Consider the following 21,341-nt stretch of genomic DNA (forward strand, 5'->3'; position numbering starts at 1 on the left):
GACCCTGAGGTCCAGCACCGAGGGCCTTCTGGTGGTTCCCTCACTGCGAGAAGCCAAGTTACAGGGAACCAGGCAGAGGGCCTTCTCGGTAGTGGCGCCCTCCCTGTGGAACGCCCTCCCACCAGATGTCAAAGAGAACAACAACTACCAGACTTTTAGAAGACATCTGAAGGCAGCCCTGTTTAGGGAAGCTTTTAATGTTTGATGTATCACAGTATTTTAATATTCTTTTGGAAGCCTCCCAGAGTGGCTGGGGAAACCCAGCCAGATGGGCGGGGTATAAATAATAAATAAATTTATTATTATTATTATTATTATTATTATTATTATTATTATTATTATTAACATGGGCCTTCAAATACAGGGCTCCCTGTACAGAACTGTACTCTGATGACCTTTCAATAGAAGGTTCTCCTCTGTAATGTAGGACAGCTGGACATCTTTCTGCCTCAGTTCCAGTGCCGGATTTACGTATAAGCCAGTGATGGTCAAACTTGGACCTCCAACTGTTTTGGGACTACAATTCCCATCATCCCCGACCACTGCTCCTGTTAGCTAGGGATGATGGGACTTGTAGTCCCAAAGCAGCTGGAGGGCCAAGTTTGGCCATCACTGGTATAATCAAAACAAGCTATAGCTTAGGGCCCCACTCTCTTGGGGTCCCCCCCAAAAAAAATTTTAAAATCCCTGGATGTACATTTCCAAAATAAGTTCAACAATTACTTTGATAAAATACATATTTTGTTATGTGTAAACGGCTTTAGATACCTATTAGGTTCATAAATTACCGTATGCCATATATTCAACACAAAAAACAGCGACCATTTGTTGTTGACAAAGGACAGCTGGACATATAAAGAGCCCCGTTACCTTCAGTAGCTTAGGGCCCCATCAAACCTAAATCCAGCCCTGCTCAGTTCTACACCTTTAAAAAAAACAAAACAAAATAAATATCAAAGGACATTTGCAAACCCTGAAGTACTCACTTGTTCATTGGGCAGGGTGAAGACAGGAAAACTAGCTGGGAGAGTGCTGATTGTATTCTGTGGATTTGTGATAAGTCAGAATGCTTAAAATAGGCAGTGCTTCAAATTTAAAATATGCGACATCCCTTTCACAGGGCAGATGGGAAGAATTCAGATTTCATTTGTTGCATACCGTTTCCTCTGCAATGAACTTTCAGATTTTTGTTTTTGTTTTTGCAAAGCTGATAGTGCTGGCAGATTCATTTGCAGAAAAGGAATTACAAATCGTATGCTTTACACTCCTTCCTTGCACTGGTGATCTTTGCTTTATCCCCTACCTCGCCCTGCCCTATCATGCTGTCCATCTATTTATATTACTGCTAGTAAGTACTGACAGAAAAATGTATAGCTCTGTGTGTTGGGATTTCCTTATGGCACCCTGGCAACTGTTTGCTCCCATACCCAACAATCAGAGCATTTGTCTCCCCCACCCGATACAACGTGGTGTTGCTAGAGCAGATATGTTTATAGACACGCTGCTCCCCGGCCTCCTGTATTGTTTGGAGTTTGTCCTGTGAAGCTCACTTGATTTAATTGCAACTCTGGGAAAACAAATTAAGAGTCAGAAAGGTTGGTCTTTGCATTCTCACTTCAGCTGTGCATGAATATGCTGTTTATTTTGGCTTCCATTCACAGATACACATAAACACACACACATATATATTCATTCTGCTGCATTTTGTCTTCTGGCTTATGATAGCTGTCAAACAATGAAGCCCCAACTAAATCACGCAACAAGCCTACTGCCAGTTTTAGGCTTAAACAAAAGTGTGAATATTTATTACAGGAAAGCAAGGAGGCATCTGAAAACCACACAGCAAAACAGATTATGTATAACGTAAGGCAGTCGTAAATGTCTCCCTTTCAAAATGATGAATTAAAAACATCTGAGGTGATTCCCCCCTCCTCTCCAGAATTTAATTATTCAGTTTGTGCTATTAACAGTCCGGAAACAATTATGGGAGGAAGGGAGCGGGGAGACGAGCTGAAAAATATCCATTGCACAATTACGTTGGGGATATGCACAAACGCTGCCCTTTAACAGCAAGTATGTATGAAGAAGAAAAGCTGAGCCAAGTCCAGAGTTAATTAGATAAGGAGGGTAATGGTTATGGCCAATGTTCACTAGCACAATTGGTGAAACTCAGACTGCCACCAATTTACATGTTTTGGATGTTCACAGACATATATATTTCCACAATCAACATGTGTGTGGACTGATGAAGTCGAATTTGAATGGAGAAAACATGGATTCCAAGTGAGATCCAGCTCAAATGTGAACAAGTCCCAAAAGTGAGGGTAAACATTGTGAATAAATATACTCCTGGTTGCATAGATAATTAAGAAATATATAAAAGTATGAAGCTGCATTATGCTGTGTCAGACCATTGTTCCATCTAACTCAGGGTTTCCCAAACTTGGGTCTTCAGCTGTTTTTGGACTACAACTCCCATCATCCTTAGTTAGCAGGACCAGTGGTCAGGGATGATAGGAATTGTAGTATGAAAACAGCTGGAGACCCAAGGTTGGGAAACCCTGAGCTAGCTCAATATCGTCAACAATGATGAAACAGCAGCTTTCTCAACTTTCAGGCAGGAGTCCTTTGAAGCCATACTTGGGTGTGCTTCAGTTTACCTCAGACCTTCTGCATACAAACCACAAGATCTACCACTAAGCTATGAACCCTAGTTCATAAACCCACTAAAGATCAGAATCTACTCCAGAAAAAGTGCAGCTTTGGTATTCAGCTGACCAATGAAAAAGTAGCCCACTGCTCTGCTTCCAGATCTTTATTTGTTGTGTTTTTGTTGTGAACTGTCTAGAGCTGTTATAGGGAGAGACATGCTATAAATATTTTAAATAAAATAAATAATAGGTCCCCTGGAAATTCAGAAATTGCTGATACGAACAAGTATCTGCCTGATCTTGATGGCAATGGCTCCTGATTTTGGATATCCTTTATTCCTGGCAAGGCTTTACCCCCTTCCCCTGCCCCAAATTGCCAACAGCATTCACTGGAGAGGTTTCCAAGTTTTCATACTGTGCCTAATCAGAAAGAATGCAAGCTGGGGGAACGGGAGGCCCCTAATTTTTTTTTTTAATACTCAGAAACTTGATCTGATTCAAAATTTGAAAAGAAAACAGGAAATTCATGTAAAAGCAGTCTTTTTGTAGCTATGCTCATTCCAAGGTGAGAACATCATGAAAATGAGATTCCCTGGGCAGTTTGTATGGGTTCTCTCTGCACTATTAGAAGCTGACAGCAATAGCTCACATGTTATATCTTTACATCTCCAGTGGATATAACACATAAATCAGAACAGAGCATCTGTGATTCACTACCTTTGGCAATATAATAATATAAGAAATCCTGCTTAGGGCCTAAGAACTGTGTGGACCCTCTTATAAGCAATATATCACCTGAGTACTGTCAGGTTCCACAGAAAACTCCAGAGTGTGATTTACTATATTAATTACAGTCTTGTGGCTTCGTGCTGCTAAGCCTGAAATTACAACCGCATTCCAAAGTTGATTTAAGAATATTCTTTGGTTAGGAATACAGCACAGCTTATTATGATTAATGTAATAAAATATTTATTCCATATTCTGTTTTTTCTTTGTTTCTCTGTTTAGTGCCCTACTTAGGAGGCCTGTACAAAAGTTGTAGCATCACATTACCAAGGCCAGACTGGATGCGATGGCAACAATATGCGTCTGCCCTATTCAGGCATAAAGCATGTAGTGTAGAGGCAACTCCCAATTTACGCAGGGGTTATGTTCCAAGGCACTGTGCATTTAAGTGAAATCGCTTATATTTGAAACACCCCTGAAAAGGCCTGCTATATACTCTATAACAAGGTTGAAATCAGTACCAATTCCTCTTATCCTTCTCCCCACATGTTATGCAATGCTGACACACCATATTAATTCATTTTACCAGGCTGTCAGATGAAAGGCAATATAAGGAATATAATTGACATTATAGAATATCTGGAGGTCAGGAATGAAAAACAAGCGGCGCTGGTGTTTATAGATGCAGAGAAGGCCTTTGACAACGTTTCATGGTTATTTATGAAAAACACACACAATGGAAATGATAAATTTTGGAGAATCATTCTGTAGAGGAATTGACGCAGTTTATTCAGACCAACAGGCCATGCTGATTGTGAATAACATGACAACTGAAAAATGTAAAATAACGAGGGGTACAAGACAATTCACTAACAGAACAATTCTATATATGTATTATGTCAGGACCAGGAGATACACTGACAGAATTACCACCATATCCTATGCATGGAAGGGGGAAGGCACCCAACCAGAACGTTTTGTGTTTTTATGCTGTGAATGACCCTTTAATCTTTGGATGAAGGGTGGTATGTAATAAAGAAAAACAGGAAAACAGCATCCTCTGCATCCCTGGAAATGCTGCCATACCCTACCAATCAGGAATTGCGCTGGCGACGCTGTCCACATGCCCCCCAAACACGGAAGCAATCATTCAATGCATGATGATAAGGAAGACCCTTTACTGATAAACACATAGAATAATAAAATTGTGGAAGGGACCCTGAGCATCATCTAGTCCAGGGGTTGTCAACCTGGACCCTACTGCCCACTAGTGGGTGTTTCAGGATTCTAGGTGGGCACTAGAGGGTTCTATGGCACAAGCTCAGTCCTTCCATCGAGCACTGGTGGGCGGTAAGGAAATTTTACCATCCAAAAAGATGCATTAGTGGGTGGTAGGTATAAAAAGGTTGTCTACCCCTGATGTAGTCCAGCCCCCTGCAATGTAGGAATATGCAGCTGTCCCATATGGGGATCGAACCTGCAACCTTGGCGTTATCAGCACCATGCTCTAGTCATCTGAGCTATCTAGGTGATCATGATAATACGAAAACCCATTTATAGATAAGCATCTGTGTTGGGCAGTGGCTTGATATATAGTAGGGTAGCAGGTACAAGTGTCCCTAATATGGCACTAGCTTCATGCTAGGAATGCATTCACTCCTTGCATAACTGTCTGCCATGGAGATTCCAAGGACTCAGAATCCTGTCTAGAGCAAGTAGGTTAACAACCCTACAGAGGACTATCTGGGAGCATCCTGGCCACTGCTGCCTCTAGGGGTCCTAATTTGGCTCCCAAGGCCCTTTATCCCCAAATCACACCCACCTGCCCCACCCCCAATATTGTATGTCACATCACGGGTGAGGCAGGTAAATGCCAGCCTGTCATCACATTGAAGTCCATTTCCAAGCTGCAAAGTCAAAGGGAGGGAAATTTCTTGCATCAGGTCTTGTGTTGCTGTGAAGTTGCACTACTGATGGTCTGTAGGAATATGTAATAAGTCATAAATATGCTCTTGTACTGTGCCACTGACACCCTGCCTATATAAGTGCTGGAATATACTGAGAGTCAGTGTGGTGTATTGGTTAGAGTGTTAGACTATGATTTGGGAGACCAGGTTTCAAATCCCTGCTCATCCATGAAGCTCACTGGGTGACAGTGGACCAGGCTCCATCGGTCATTGCATTAAGGCTCTTCAATGCTGACCAGCGTATTGAGTATTCATTCATTCTGACTGGTTTGTGAGAAGGTTGTAAGGCATTACATCAGGCAATTTTCATCCCACACTTTCCATTGCATTTTCCTGTTACTTCACTTATCACAAAAAACCCGACTTTTTTGAAGGGATGGGTGGGGAGTGGGCTTGTTGTGCAAGAACACCAAATCAACTTGAATTGCAGAGCCTGAACTTTATGATATGTGATTGTATCACACCTCAGAATAGCAACAGTCCAGAATAGCCCATTGTCTCTCAAAAGCCAAGTCATGTGCGCTGGACCAGGAAATGAACTTTTTATAGCATGAGCCTCTGCTCTGATTTATTAATTGAAGTAGGTCAAGCAAGAATAGAAACAATTATTGAAACTTGGCACCTGGGAATCCAACCAAATTCTTAGTGGATGTAAGTAAACTAGAGTCAGTGAATCTAAGAGAGAAGTTATACCATTTGAAATCTGGTCTGTCATCTTCAGACTTTTTCTTCTCCAAAACAAAACAAAAAACAGAATAATAACTATTTCTTCTGTAAATGTAAAGGCTGTAACTTGGATGTCATAGCCAATCCGGGGTCAGAGACTGGAACTGGAACACAGGATAACCAGCTTCCTCTTCCTGCTCTTCCCAGAAATGACTGGTGACTTTTTAGTGCTTAGAGCAGCAGATGATGCTCTTCACACAGCCCAAGGTTGGTAAAAAAACCAGTGAAATAAGCAAAGTGATTTGATGGCTTGCTTGCCCTGTAATGGCATGCAAAATCTCCTACCTGAAGAATGCTGCTCACACTTCCTGCTGGTAAAACCAACCCTGACAGCTCTCTTCTGGTCTTAAAGAGGGATTTCCCTCTTCCCTCGCTTCAGCTGCTGATTGTCATCATACCTGGTTAAGGGCCAGCAAATTCTGGTGAAGGTTATTTCTAAACTCAGAACCTGTCACTCAACAAACTCCAGATCCCTAAACCATGTCTAGTGGCTATATAACTCCAAGAGCATATATTATATTTGCTAATGTCGGAAGAGTTGATGAGACTCTTAGTTCATAATAGCCTAATAGCCTCATTGCAGGCTGTCATTCACTTTCCTCATGCAAGAATTAAGAAACCCATAATCCATGTGACTTATGTTGTGACAAGCGCTGCTATAATAATTGGATGACTGTCTAGACATAGACAGGAGGCTGTTTTGGTATGGTATGTTGGCAGTCAAAATTCTGCCGACATGGAAAGTTCTAATTGTTGAGTGTGTGTGTTACCTACCCTGAAGAATGGTCACTCTGAGTGGCTTAAACTGGAGTTCCTTTATTTTATACTGAACTCATTCATTCATTCATTCATTCATTCAATCATTTAGTATTTGCATTATTTTTACTTATTTTTGTAGAAGTAATTTTCTGAAGACTGGCACAATATAGCCTCTGAAAATCTGTGATTGTAATGATCACATTGTGGCTGATCAATTTCATGTTGCTATAGCAGATTACTCCCCCACCCCCAATGTAACTAGGTGGCATTTGTCAGTGATGTGGGACATTGTGCAGGTTTCTTCTGAAACTAATGTGTTTGAAGCTTCAGGATCAATGTCTTATATAGAGACGGTGACATCAGCGATGGAAGAGACATTAACAGAACAATCCTGCACATGTTTACTCAGATGTTAACCCCATTGAGCTCAATGTCCTATGTGTGTTTACATGGGCATGCACTGAATTCAAGTGTATAGAATTGCAGGGGTTCAGCACATTCTTATGCATGTTGTAACCTGAAGTGTATGTAACCTGAAGCGTATGTAACCCGAGGTACCACTGTACTGCCCTATACCCTTAGGTCTCAGGGTGGTTCACAACATAAAATGACAATATAAAACACAAAATACATAATAAAAACAAAAACAACCCAATAATCCCCCTCAACATATTTTAAAAGGGCATCAGATGCCAATCAGCTAAAGGCCTGGTTAAAGAGGAATGTTTTTGCCAGGCACCTAAAGGTGTATACAGTGGTTCCTCGGATTACAGACATTCAGTTTACAGATGCTTCAGGTTACAGACTCCACTAACCCAGAAATAGTACCTCGGGTTAAGAACTTTGCTTCAGGATGAGAACAGAAATCATGCTCTGGCGGCACAGGAGCCACCGGAGGCCCCATTAGCTAAAGTGGTGCTTCAGGTTAAGAACAGTTTCAGATTAAGAACAAACCTCCAGAACGAATTAAGTTCTTAACCCGAGGTACCACTGTAATGAAGGCGCCAGCCAAACCTCCCTGGGCCTCCACAAACGGGCCCATTGTCTGGATCTCTCAAGGAGGTGGCACACAAAGAAGGACCTCAGAGGATGATCTCAGGGTCCAGATTGGCTCCTATGGAAAGAGGTGGTCCTTGAGGTATTGCGGTCCTGAGCCATTTAGAATGAATGAAACAGGGCAAAGTCACAGGCAAGATGGAGACAGCACAAAGGAGCATAACTGGCACTGCATCTCACCCCTTTAATCCACACAAATGCCTACGTTGATGCCGTAACTTTGTACCAGCCCTAGGCCTGATGGAAAAAAAAAATCCTTCCTATTGACTTTGTTGGAGGAGGGTGGGGAATTGTATCCATGATAGCCCTGCCACATCACCATGACAGAGCATAGGATATAGTGTATCTCAGCCTTCAACAACATGGTGCCCTTGGTATCTTTGGACTACAATCCCCATCAGCCCCAGCCAACATGACCAATGATTGGTGGTGATGGAAGCTGCAGTCCAGCAACACCAGGAGAACATCAGGAGGTAGCTCCACTCATAACCACAGCATGCTACCACCAGAATATAAACCTGTCACTGGTAGACCATGGCCATATCCACACCATACGTTGAAAGCACTCACCTACCACTTTAATAGTCCTGTGATTCCAAATCTAGCCTGGTCAGGTGTAACATGCTCTCCTTCCTTCTGACAAAACAACTGAGCATCCAAGTCCAGGGGCCGTGTGTTTCAGCTGTTTGCTGTTGTTCATTAGTCTCTCTCTGTCTCCCTTTGCATTCCACAGGCCACTCTCCCACAGGGGCAGGATCTGCCCTACACCCCCTTTCTGTGCTGACCACAAGGGAGACCCACCCCATGACAAGTAGCGGTGACCTCTGTGGGGGGGTTGTGACCTACCTGCTCCTGGTAGCTCCTGCACCCTTGAAAATCTCTTTATGACAGGCAGTTATGCAACAGGTGAAGGTGTTCCTAGCATGGAGCTTGTGCTAAAATGGACCTGCTGTCTGTTGAGCACGGAAATCCTGCTGGGGCAGCTGGTTGGCAACTCTCCCTGTGTATCTTTCTGGTTCACAATCTTCTCCAACCGGGATACTGTTCAATAAAGGCATTGGCAATGTCACCTGCATTGTTTCGTTGACAGATCACTACTCCCACCCCCTCCTTGTGTGACCTAGTTCCAGCTAGACTCTAGGTGGGGCTTTTGATGGGCTCCATGGCTCCTCCACCTCCTCCACTCTGTTTACTCAGGTTTCCTAAACTGGAATGGAGGCTACCTAGTTTCAGGCCTACCTACTTTCAGGCTACCTAGGTGAAATGGGGAAGAGCCTCCACTGGGTCTCTTCTTCTTCTTTGGTGACCACTCATAGCTGAATAAGACAGCCTTCCATGAATATGGTCTTAACAGTCTTCCTGTAGGTGACTGTGGAGGCCAGGTCTGGATCCACGCATCCTTCCACAGTGGGGACATAGGTTTCTGGGCAGGAACTGATCACAGTGAGGGTTTGCCAAACGTGCCTTCCTGTTAGCTCGTTTCCGCCTTTCGTCCTGAGTTTGTGCTTCTTCAAAGTTCACAACGCCTTTGGTGAAGGCTCTTCTCCAATTGGAGCGCTCACAGACTAGTGATTCCCAGTTGCCGGTGTTTAAACTACATTTTTTAAAAAAGATTTGCCTCGAGAGCATCTTTAAACCTCTTTTGTTGCCCACCGGCATAACGCTTACCATTCTTAAGTTTGGAACAGAGTATTGCTTTGGAAGACGGTAATCAGGCATCCGAACAACATGACCAGTCCAATGAAGTTGATGTTGAAGAATCATTGCTTCGACACCAGTGATCTCTGCTTCTTCCAGTACACTGGCATTTGTTCACCTGCCTTCCCAAGTGATATGGGATAAGGCAGTCAGCTGCAGGTGAAGGGGTGGAGAGCATAGGAGCCAATTCCTAGGGGCTGAGGTCCCTTCACCCCCAATAAAATATTTGAGGGGGTCAGGGTCCGTCCCCCCAAAAATTGATGGACATTGCATTCAAATGGTGTGGGTACACCACATAATATGATTAATTATGTGGTGTGGGGCTTACCTGGGCACCACCCAATATTTTATTCAAATCAGTGCCTTTGCTGAGCACTGGAGACAATACAGGTTTCCTTTACCGCATCTAAAACCAAACCAAAACCTGGAAAACATTATTTTATATATATTTCAAACAGATACGGAATCATACAGCAGAAAGAGGGAGGACATGCCAAAACCTGGAAAACATTATTTTATATATATTTCAAACAGATACGGAATCATACAGCAGAAAGAGGGAGGACATGTATACATAATAATACAGAGAGTCTCTTTTGCATTGAAAATAGGACAATAAAACTCCTCAAGCCATTTAGTCACAGCCCTTGATCATAATTCATTTGCATGGGCTAATTTCATTTTAGAAAACATTTAGTCCTTGTCACAGTGATCAACATTAAATATGATGTCGTGTCAAAACAGCTGACATGCAAATTGTATGCCTGTCAGCATTTCACAATGAGCATGAAGTCAGCTGCGCGCGCACAGGGGAAACCAGGGCACTTGAAGAGCAAGTCAGAATGGTCTTTCTTCTTTCATAACATCACCTTTGTGGGAGTTGACCTGCAGTGCACACACTTCACTGGCACATGAAGAATATCTCAGAGCGAGGTGGAGGAAGGTATATGGTTGCCACATAGTCACTACCCAGTGGTGTTTCTTGATTCTTGTTATTGCTGAAATAGGTCTTCCTTGATCTCTTAGTTGGATGGGGGTGGGGAGAGGATGCACCTCATCTCCTGCATCCCATACGACTGGAGACCCCAAAGCACTGCTTCCTCCTCCTCTTCTTCTTCCTCCTCCCCCTCCTCTTGCAGCCTCTATTGGGCCAAGTTCTTTTGGTGTGAGATTAGACCAGCATACTGGAGACTTTATCAGACAGAGCAGAGAAATAGCTAATGGACCATCACTTTTGATGTGACAGGTGCACATTTAGTACATATAGCCTGCACTCTTTCCTTCAACAATGCACTGTTGTTTCAGGGGAGGGGTTTTTAACCTTTCCCCCATGATGCAGTCCTAATCAAAACTGTCTCCTTATTATGGAATCTTCAACCAAGGGCTAACAGCAGCTTCTGTTGGCACAGTCTGACCCCCTCCTTTGGTAATCCTCACAGAACTCTAGCCCAATGGTTGCCATTAATTTGATTTTGAATTGATTTTAGAATGAATTGATTTTAGAATACAGTTCAATTAATTGATTGTGATTTTATGTAAACTGTGTTACTTTTATTGTTGTTAGCCGCTCTGAGCCCGGCTTCAGCTGGGGAGGGCGGGATATAAATAAAATTATTATTATTATTATTAGTAGTAGTAGTAGTAGTAGTAGTAGCTCCTAGTGGCTGCTGAGGTTCCTTCGCCTCCCCCATAAAATATTTGAGGCCCCCTCCAGTTGATGTGCATTGCTACTTAAATGGTGTGTGTGCATCACCTCTTGTGATCAATTATGTGGGGTGGGGCTTATCTACCTCCCTTTTTTTATTCAAGTTGGCACCCTTAGTAGCTTCTTTTGTTTTTTTGCAAGGGGGGGGGGCAACGAAAGTGTCTATGCTAATAAGGTTAAACACCCCTTCCTGTGTGCTGCGTTCCCAGTCTTAGTTGTAGTAATAGTAGTTAAAGTATCAGTGAAAACCCCTTTCACAATGTAATCATCATACAGTTATAATACAGTAACAAACACACACCGAAAGTCATATTCTCTCAATGGCTTGCATGTTAAAGAACAGAGATCATGATCAAAGGAAATGGAATCTGTTAACAATTTATATGAAAAGAGAATTAAACATATGAGCTGGCTTGGATTATTTACTTCTATAAATCCCAATTATGATCCTAATCTGGGGCCAAGGTTGCTGACAGATGAATGTATGTTTAAGCGAATATGAATAATGAAGGGGATACATGTTTTTGAAAATAAGCTGGAAGTGTAATTTATAATGGTTTTTACTTATTGCTGGTTTTAACTTGGCTAGGATTCATGATTGAGGGATGTGCTAGAAATCTTATCAGAAAGACCCAAACTTTTCAGCCCCCTGGCTTCACTGAAGTTGATTTTCCGGGAGGTATAGGACATGGAACTTCTCTCTCCCCCCCCCCACATGTTACACTCAATTTTATTTATACAAAATGCCTTGAGTGAAAAGAAGAAAACAATTGCTAGTCAGTCCCTCTTGCCGTCTGCAGGCAAGGTGGTCAATTGGCATTCTTAGCATTGTTGGTCTGCATTTTCTACAGCCCTTTCTTGTTGTTTTCCTTTGCAAAACGCATGTTCTGCAGGAACTTGGGTTCAGCCCCCTTCAGAGATTCATATCTATTTGATCTGGGTTTCTTATTGCCCGTTTCTGTGCCACTTGCGAGACTGGTTACGTGTGGTGTGGTTCTTGGACTTAGCCATGACTTAAACCTGAACCTCTGCCACGGTTCAGACCAAAACCGGAAGAGCCTGACATAGAACTTCTTTATTATTTGGAGACCCAGGTCACATTTTAAGAGACTGAAATCAATCAAAACAAAACTATTCCTTTCTAAAGGTATGGAGAGGTGATGATGTTGAAGTCACATGACGTCAGCCTGTTTCAGATTGGGTCTTCTCCTATTCTGGTCAATTTTCAGATTCTCACTTAAATCTAGTTATCCACATTTCCACATCAGTTTGACATAGATAGATAGATAGATAGATAGATAGATAGATAGATGATAGATAGATAGATAGATAGATAGATAGATAGATAGATAGATAGATAGATACAGTAGATAGATGATAGATAGTCCTCATGAAAATTCACCAGCATTTTAGTGCATTCTCCTAATAGGCATTTTTTTGTATGCACTTTTGCTTAAGATTCATATTTTTGCAATGCACTTTTGCCTGATATGATGCATTTTATAAGTTATTTCCAGCAATATATGCATTTCTATACACACTTGTACATTTTTGTACACATTATTTGGCTAGAGAACTGCATTGCAAAATTTGGGAAATTGTGGATTTTGAAGGATGGCTGTGTATTAGTTCATGCATTTTTGGGGAGGAAGTGTGAATTAGGTAGGCTTGCCTTTAAATGTAAATTCAGTTGGATTTCTCCCCCATCTCTACCTGCGGGCTTCCAGATGTAGTTAGACTCCCATCAGCTCCAACCAGCATGGTCAATGTCAGGGATGTTGGGAGTTGGATCCCTGTAGCATCTGGAGGGCTTAAGATTTCCCATCCCTGCTGTAGACGTATCACTATATTTTTGCCACTTGTAGCAAACTGCACTGCAATTAAAACATTTTGCTCTGTTTACGTCAACATACTGTATTGCACAAATATGTATTATGCTGAAAGAGACATCTGATTTACCACGCTGAAAAGTGCATTTCATTAAAAGTGTTTTCGATGTACTAAATGTGGCTTTAGTTTTGTGTTGTTGTTGGAACCAGCGCAACCTCTGGTTTCACAAATGAAATGGTTTGAGAATGGGGGTTACCTTTCTTAATTGGGCGTCTGCACAGAACAGTGGAGAGTTTTTCTATTTTCTAGCTTCTTCCAAAATGCAGACCAACTCAAATCTCATATTCCGCGCCTATTACAAATTTCCCTGCACAAAAAATGTGAGCCAGTGACTAGCTGGTTTCTCATATCCTTAATAACATCATTTGTGAAACTGAAGTTGGCTTTCCAAACATGGCAGGTATGTAATACGTAATACCCTTGCGATCTTTGTGAACATTAATTTCCCCCCTTTTGTTTAAAGGAAAATTTAAATTTGAGAAAAAAGCGTTATCTCCTAAACTCATTCCGTTCCCATCTCTTCTTTTGCCTCTCCCAGACCAAGATGAGAGAGCTGCAGAACTGAGCAGAGAGCAAAATGAGAAAACCATTCGCAGTACCCAGACAGCCCTCCGAAACTTCAGGGAGTTTCTCATCTCTAAGTATCCCTCGGAAACCCGGGAGATCTACATCATTCCTTGCAAAGAGCTGGATGCTTACTTAGCATCGTTCTTTGTCGATGCCCGGCAGAAGGATGGTTCGGAATACGAGCCAAATAGTTTGGCCAATTACCAATGTGGGCTGGAGAGGTATCTCAAGGAGCACCGATACGGATACAGCATTACCAGGGACAAGGAATTCAAGAGGTCTCAAGAAGCCCTGAAGCAGAAGCAGATAGAGCTGAGGTGCAAAGGGAAAGGAAACAAGCCACACAAGTCCATGAAGCTTACCTTTGCAGATGAGCTTATCTTACGCAAGAGAGGCCTACTGAGCCGATACAACCCCGAGGGACTGCTGAACCTCGTCTGGCTTAACAACACCAAGGCGTTTGGCCATTGTACCGGCTTCCATGGCTCCACCCTCAAATGGGGGGACATTAGGCTTCGGGTGACAGAGACAGGGCTGGAATATTTGGAATGGATGGGTCAAGACAGCGGTGATGGGAGCACTAAAACCAAGAGGACAGGCACGGACTCCAGAGTGTACGCAACGCAACATGCTCCGCAGACCTGCCCCGTGCAAGACTACAAGGAGTACGCCCAAAGGCGCCCCCCTGCAATGCGATATGAGGACGCTCCATTCTACTTGTCCATCAAGCCGGTTGTTAACTTAGCTGCACTTCATTGGTACAATTGCCAAGCCCTAGGTAAAAATAAGCTGGCCAAGATGGTCAAGACGATGTGTGAGAAGGGGAACATCCCTGGTAGGAAGACCAACTTCAGCGTGTACCAGAGCTGCAGCACACTCTCCGAAGCTCAAAGCAACCAGCTGGTTCTGATTTGCAACAACTTAAGCCAGCAGGCTGCTCAGTCCATGGCGAGCCACTCTGGCTCTGGCAACTTCATCGTGTCTGCATCTTATGACTCTTCTTCAGACACGGCTTGAGAGGGCTCGAGATGAGAACATGTTGTGTTTGAAGCTGTGGGTCTGTGCCCAGGGACACACCTCAGTTGTGATTCTACACGGCTACCCTCCTGATTCACCTTTCCCCAGTGTTAATTCACTTTATTAAAACAAATAATATATAAATATATATATATATATTCTTTTTACAAAGATGTGAATAGAAATAGTTTAGTATAACTTATATAGTATTTATAGTACTGATATGGCGGCGGGAACGAAACCTACTTATAGGGTGCTAATATAATGGTAGATTTTCAAAAGGGGAAATAGTTTTCAGGCATATACAAGGCAGGCCATAGTCTTTAGGCAGAAGCAAGCAACACTACGCACTTAAGTCAGTTGTAACACAGCCATATCTTGAGAAGACCTTCTGTGAAGACAACATGGTTCACAAGTGGGAACTGAGCACTGGGGACACCGTGCCCAATAGTGGTGCCCCAGAATGCTTTTCTGCACCTCCTGTTTACTGCCTTTGAGCTTGTGCAGAAGATGTTGTCATTAAATCATGTCCAAAATGCATCACTTGCACCTAAACATATTTGGTTTAAATAATAATAATAATAATGAGTGTATATTCCCCATGATGCTTCATGTCTTTTGAAAGTTTGCTTTAATATAACATGAATTCAGTATTATGTGTGGAGGGAAGAGAGATAATTTTCTATTTTCTTTCTTGCCGGCAAATATGGTTCTTTTCCAGCCTGATTTAAGGGGGAGAGAAGGAACAAAGAAAATGGGATGCAGCTTACTGGAGCATTTTCCTCTATTTTTCATTTGCTCCTTGTGTCTCTATTGTGCCAGCTTGGGGGGTGGAGAAGACATGATAATGATCAACAAACTGAAAAATAACAGTGGTCTTAAAGAAAAAGTATAATATTTATCCATATGCAAAAACAAGTGTCATGGCAAAAAACCAGACTTTTACACAAACAAACAATCTTAACTTTCCCTAGTTGAGAACCAGTGTTTTAGCACTTTTGTGATAAGTCATTTTTTAAATATATATAAACTCTCAAAGATTCAGCTGTAGCTGCTACACCAAGCAGCCACAATGCAAAACAGAATTATAAGGTTGCTTAAATTGTGGCCAGCATTTGTATTTCCTTGATAAAATACAGCAATAACAGCAAAAACAATGCCCCCCAGTCTTCCAGAAACCATGAAAAGCTGAGAGTACAGTCGCAAACCTCATTTTGTTGTTGTTTTAATTGGGCGGGGGGACTTTCTAGGGAATCAACATGAAAACAGAGAGACCTCCCTGCCCCTCTAAGATCCAAGCACACTTGTTGTGTGATGCTCCATAGTAAACACACATGCTTTTTGGAGTCTTTGCCCTAGCTAGATCTCGAGAGAACTGGGTTTTATTTTTCAAGGCTCAAGCACAGTTGTTCCCCAGCAGCAGGGTTTCCCTGCCATACAGTATATCAAGGGTAGCCAATGTGGGGCCCTCCATACGGTGTTGGGACTCCCAGATTGTATCATCGCCAGCCAGCATGGCCAATGACCAAGGATGATCAGAGTTGTAGTCTGGAAGCATCTTCCCATTACACTGGCTACCTCTGCAATACAGTCATACCTTGGAAGTTGAACGCCTTGCGACTCGAACGCTTTGGCTCCCGAACGCCGCAAACCCGGAAGCGAGTGTTCCGGTTTGTGAATGCTCTTTGGAACCCAAATGTCCAATGCTTGTTACACGGGTTCCGATTGGCTTCCTGAAGCCAATTGGAAGCCACACCTTGGTTTCCAAGCATTTTGGAAGTCGAATGGACTTCTGGAATGGATTCCGTTCAACTTCTGAGGTATGACTGTATGTGGTTCTTACGGATTGCCACACTACCAGTGTGTACAGAGGGCATCAGATTGAGGAAAGCTGATCTGGCCCCATATTCCATTATATACAACTCAGCACTAGGAAATCTGTAGCGGGGGGCCGGGGTACTTTTGATCTATATGCCATATTTAATCCTCCTGGTGATTTGATTCTCCCATCACATATTTAGGAAATTTGCATTGTTTCATTACAGAACAATTTTCTGTTGAGCGATTTTTTTATAGTATATTAAATCTCACACAGTAACATATGATTGGGGGGGGTTGCAACTTGAATAAAATATTGGGGGGGCAGGTATGCATAATTGATCATTAGACATGGCACATGCACACCATTTGAATGGCAATGCACCATTTGAATGGCAATCAACTTTGAGGGGGGACAGGCCCCTCAAATATTTTATAGGGGGGAGGGAGAAGGGATCTCAGCCCCTAGAAGTTGGCCCCTATGCATCTGATGTTTTCTAACTCAAGAATAACCAATTATTCATCTGGGGCCTAAAAGCAGATCTGGAAGCCCTTTGTCTGTGCCTGATGTATGGGGCAGATGAAAGAGCAGATAGGACTTTTGCACCTTTAATTGCTGTGTAGAAGAGGGGATTTCAGCATCACAATCTACCAAATTTTTCGCTCTATAAGACGCACCAGACCACAAGACGCACCTAGTTTTTGGAGGAGGAAAACAAGAAAAAAAATATTCTGAATCTCAGAAGCCAGAACAGCAAGAGGGATCGCTGCGCAGTGAAAGCAGCAATCCCTCTTGCTGTTCTGGCTTCTGGGATAGCTGCGCAGCCTGCATTCGCTCCATAAGATGCACACACATTTCCCCTTACTTTTTAGGAGGGAAAAAGTGAGTCTTATAGAGCAAAAAATACGGTACTTAAGGTGCAATATCCCTGCCTACATTTTCATTTGGCCACCAGATTTTAACCAAGGCTATTATATAGTCTATGCCCATATTTCCACTCATAAGAGTTAAAATGTTTTCATGTTACAGGAGCCATTCCATACATTGCTACATCTCTCTTTGGGAGTTTATAATGCTCCAGCTTTGCTTGAGCACATTGCCCCTTAACTTGTAGCACTCTTATTGGTAGATGTCATCAACTTTAGTACAGAACTTTAGTACAGAGCCCATTTGTGAAGAGATTAGTTTGTGCAGCAAAATATACTTCCCCTCTTCCCTCGACTGCTGAGAATATGGAAGTTGGTTGTCCTTGTTTTCTTCTAACCAATTCCCTGTTCCAAGTGAAGGCAACTTTTTTAGCAGCAAGGTTGTTTTGGAGGGGGAGGGGAGGAGTAATTTGCTTCTAAAAAAATAAATAAATATCTGTCTTGCCAAAAAATAAAAAAAAATTCTATGCATTGTGTAATTCAGTGATGTTCCTGTTAAATATGCATGTTTTATCAATGCATTTGTGATCTTTGTATGATTGTTAACCATTGCTGCTATAACCATTTATTGTAGTTAAATGGGGGGAAATGGTACAGTTTACTGTGAGGGCTGTGCAAGTTAACAGTTTTATGTGTGACATTACAACTTGTATCTTTTTTATTTATATATTTTTTAATCTGGAGCTCATACTAGTGCCTTCTGTAGAAGGAAAATATAATATGTTGTGGTTGATAAATCGTGCCAAATTTTCAAGTCGCGCTGTTCTAAGGCATCCAGTCTGTGACCAGGGCAAACAAATAGTTAATGTGTTATTTTGGGCCCAACTTTATATTGTTATTATAAATCATTTAAATAGCACTTTTAAAATGTCCTAGGTGGGTCACTATGATTCTCGTTATACAGTTGAGGAAACCGTGGCTTCCCAGAGTGCATCTAGATGACAGACTTTAACTGGTTTAGCAGTCATTTCTTCTTCCCATGGAACCCAAAAAATCTATTGAAACTGTGAGAGGGGATGCTAAGGATATAAAGGAGAATTCTCAGCTATTCACAGTCTAAGGTTTTAGTGAAACTTTGGCCCTGGGAAAGACTACCTTTTATCTTTACCAAGATAGTTCCTAACAAAATTTCGTAAACCCTTCCCCCACAGTGTTGCAGTGTATTTTATGGGAGGTGCTGTAATCCTGCACAGTGTCTACAACATCATTTAAAGAATGTCATCTCACCAAGCGAGTTGGTCACTAACAAGCTCTCAGTTTTGCAAATGGAAACCAGATAAGCAGCTGAGGTCTTTTCCCTAAATGAAATAACATAAAAGTGGGGGGGGGGGGAAATGTTAGGTGCTTGATGGCAAAGGATTCTTGGCTGGTGAAACAGGAAGTTGCTAACTGAGGAACTCTGGATCCCGGTTAGTTACATGATTTTGTGGAATTCTTTATCTGATTATTTATTAAGCTTCACGGAGGGAGAGCCACATCTCCACAGTAGTGCACCTGCTTTGCATTCAGAAGGCACCAAGTTCAATCCCTGGCAGCTCCAGACAGGTCTAGGAGAGTCTCCTTGTCTGAGATGCTGCAGGGCCATTGCCAGTTAGTGTGGTCCAGGGATGGGGAACATGTGGCCTTCCAGATGTTGGATTCCAATTCCCATCAGCCCCAGGCAGCATGTCCAATGGTCAGGGATTATGGGAGTTGTAGTCCAAAGGAACATAGGTTTCCCATCTTTGGTGTAGACCAGACACCCCCAAACTTGGCCCTTCAGCTGTTTTGGGACTACAATTCCCATCATCCATGTCCACTGGTCCTGTTAGCTAGGGATGATGGGAGTTGTAGTTCCAAAACAGCTGGAGGACCGAGTCTGGGGATGCCTGGTATAGACACTACCAACCTAGATGGGCTAATGGTCTGTTTTGGTATAAGGCCATTTCCTATATTCCTGGAACAGGTAAGGTAAAGGACGCAGGTGGCGCTGTGGTCTAAACCACTGAGCCTCTTGGGCTTGCCTATCAGAAGGTCGGCGGTTCGAATCCCCGCAGCAGGGGTGAGCTCCTGTTGCTCTATCCCCACTCCTGCGAACCTAGCAGTTCGAAAGCATGCCAGTGCAAGTAGATAAATAAGTACCACTGTGGCAGGAAGGTAAAGGTGTTTCCATGTGCTCTGGTTTCTGTCACGGTGTTCCGTTGTGCCAGAAGTGGTTTAGTCATGCTGGCCACATGACCCAAAAAGCCGTCTGCAGACAAACACCAGCTCCCTCAGCCTGAAAGTGAGATGAGCGCCACAATCCCATAGTTGCCTTTGACTGGACGTAACTGTCCAGGGGTCCCTTTACCTTTTATCCCTGGAATAGAATGATCATTTGTATAACAAATTAATAGTGAAACTATAATTCGGAGAGCAATACCTTCAGATGAAAGACTTGCAAATTACTTAATTATTTTCATGATGACCTCGTTCTGATTTATTTTTTTTAAAGCTAATTGCAAAGGCTAGAAGAATGCAATGAAGGACCCTCTGGACCAGTGTTTTATTGCAGGTGTCTGCTGGAACATGTTCTTGACACAACAATAGCACACTAGTGATGGATTTGTTCTACTTTAGTTAGTTCTGCAACACTTCCTGAATGCTATCACGTTATTGCTGTCTAAAGCGGCTATAGCACAACGAAAGCAGAACGAAACCAAAGTAGAACATTTGTTGGATAAAACGTTATGGGATTTCAGCAGGAAGTCGGGGATATACACAAAATGGAAATGAATCAGCGTGGCAGCCCCAAGAACGAACAACAGGATTTCCTGCCCAAGTGTAGCCACAAAGATAGTGCAGGCAAGATGGACCTGGTATGCTGCTTGCCATTAAACACACACATAAGGCAGGGAAAATAGTCGTGCCAAACACCACCTTCACACTATGCATGACTCTTATTATTATTATTTTGTTCCATTCAAAAGCTTATCCAGCTCATGCAGGAATCACTAGGAGTTACTTGCTAAAACAGGAGTTTTATGAAGTGCAAAAGCTCCTGGTCACAAGCTTCTCAAGGTGATGTGCAGTAAAAGCAGCAGAAAACAGTTTAGAAATAGGTAAAAGCACCCCCCCAATAAAACCCACCCCAAATACTTTAAAAACGAATGCATGGATGGCATATTGCACTTGCTGCATGAGAGCAGACCAGCTCTGCCTGTTGAGAATTCTGAAGGCTTCTCCGCTGTCAAATGGCAGTCAAATATGCAGAACGTAAGGAACATATTTGCTTCTCTCTCTCTTGAGGCTAATTTCCCCTGCTCCTATCCCTTTTAATACTAGGGGAAAGCAGCTGCCAAGGAAAGAGATTAAAAGTAGACTGGCAATCAGATCCTCTGCATGTTTGGCTTTCAGCACTATCACCTCCAGCTTCCTTGGCATGCTAGTAGAGGAGTTACCATCAGACACAAGTGGCAACTCACAATACATGACTGATGGGATGCATTCAACCCAGTATATGATAAATTGCACAAGCCTATTTTAATTCAATAATTTTCTTCTTTCCCCTCCCCCCCACCTTTTTAATGGAAATATGTATCTGTGACAACGCAATGATAGCAAAGCACAGAAGGTCCACTTTGTCTCACCGTGGTCCATGCTAATTGCAATCTGATTATAAGAGGCGAGGTGGTTGACTCTGATCGTCAGAATGGCTTTAGGATAGATTCAGGGGAGGTTCCTGAAATGTCCCATTCCTAGCCAGTTCTGTGCTGCTCAACTGTTTTGTGCAACATTACTGTGCAAACTGAACTATGGTGCAGCAGAGACCGCAACGCACATTGCTGCACCAGCGCAAAAAAAATGTGGTGCAAA

General features: G+C 42.6%; 1 protein-coding gene across 7 annotated transcripts in view; it reads left to right on the forward strand.

Annotated features, from left to right (window-relative positions):
• The window catches only part of KIAA1958, a 70,599-nt gene that overhangs the window by 21,325 nt on the left and 27,933 nt on the right, over positions 1–21,341 (forward strand). For 2 of the 7 annotated variants that reach the window (XM_083481422.1, XM_083481421.1), the window contains one exon: positions 13,717–18,828. The exons of 4 other annotated variants lie outside the window; for them this stretch is intronic. In XM_083481422.1, coding sequence (XP_083337548.1) covers positions 13,717–14,762 — 1,046 coding nt within the window. In that variant the 3' untranslated portion in view covers positions 14,763–18,828. Of the gene's footprint in view, positions 1–13,716; positions 18,829–21,341 lie in introns of those variants that run through there. One more of the 7 variants, XM_083481427.1, reaches the window with a different exon arrangement.

The sequence above is a fragment of the Podarcis liolepis genome (genome assembly GCF_965112155.1).
Source record: "Podarcis liolepis genome assembly, chromosome: 17".
Taxonomy (NCBI): Eukaryota; Metazoa; Chordata; class Lepidosauria; order Squamata; family Lacertidae; genus Podarcis; species Podarcis liolepis.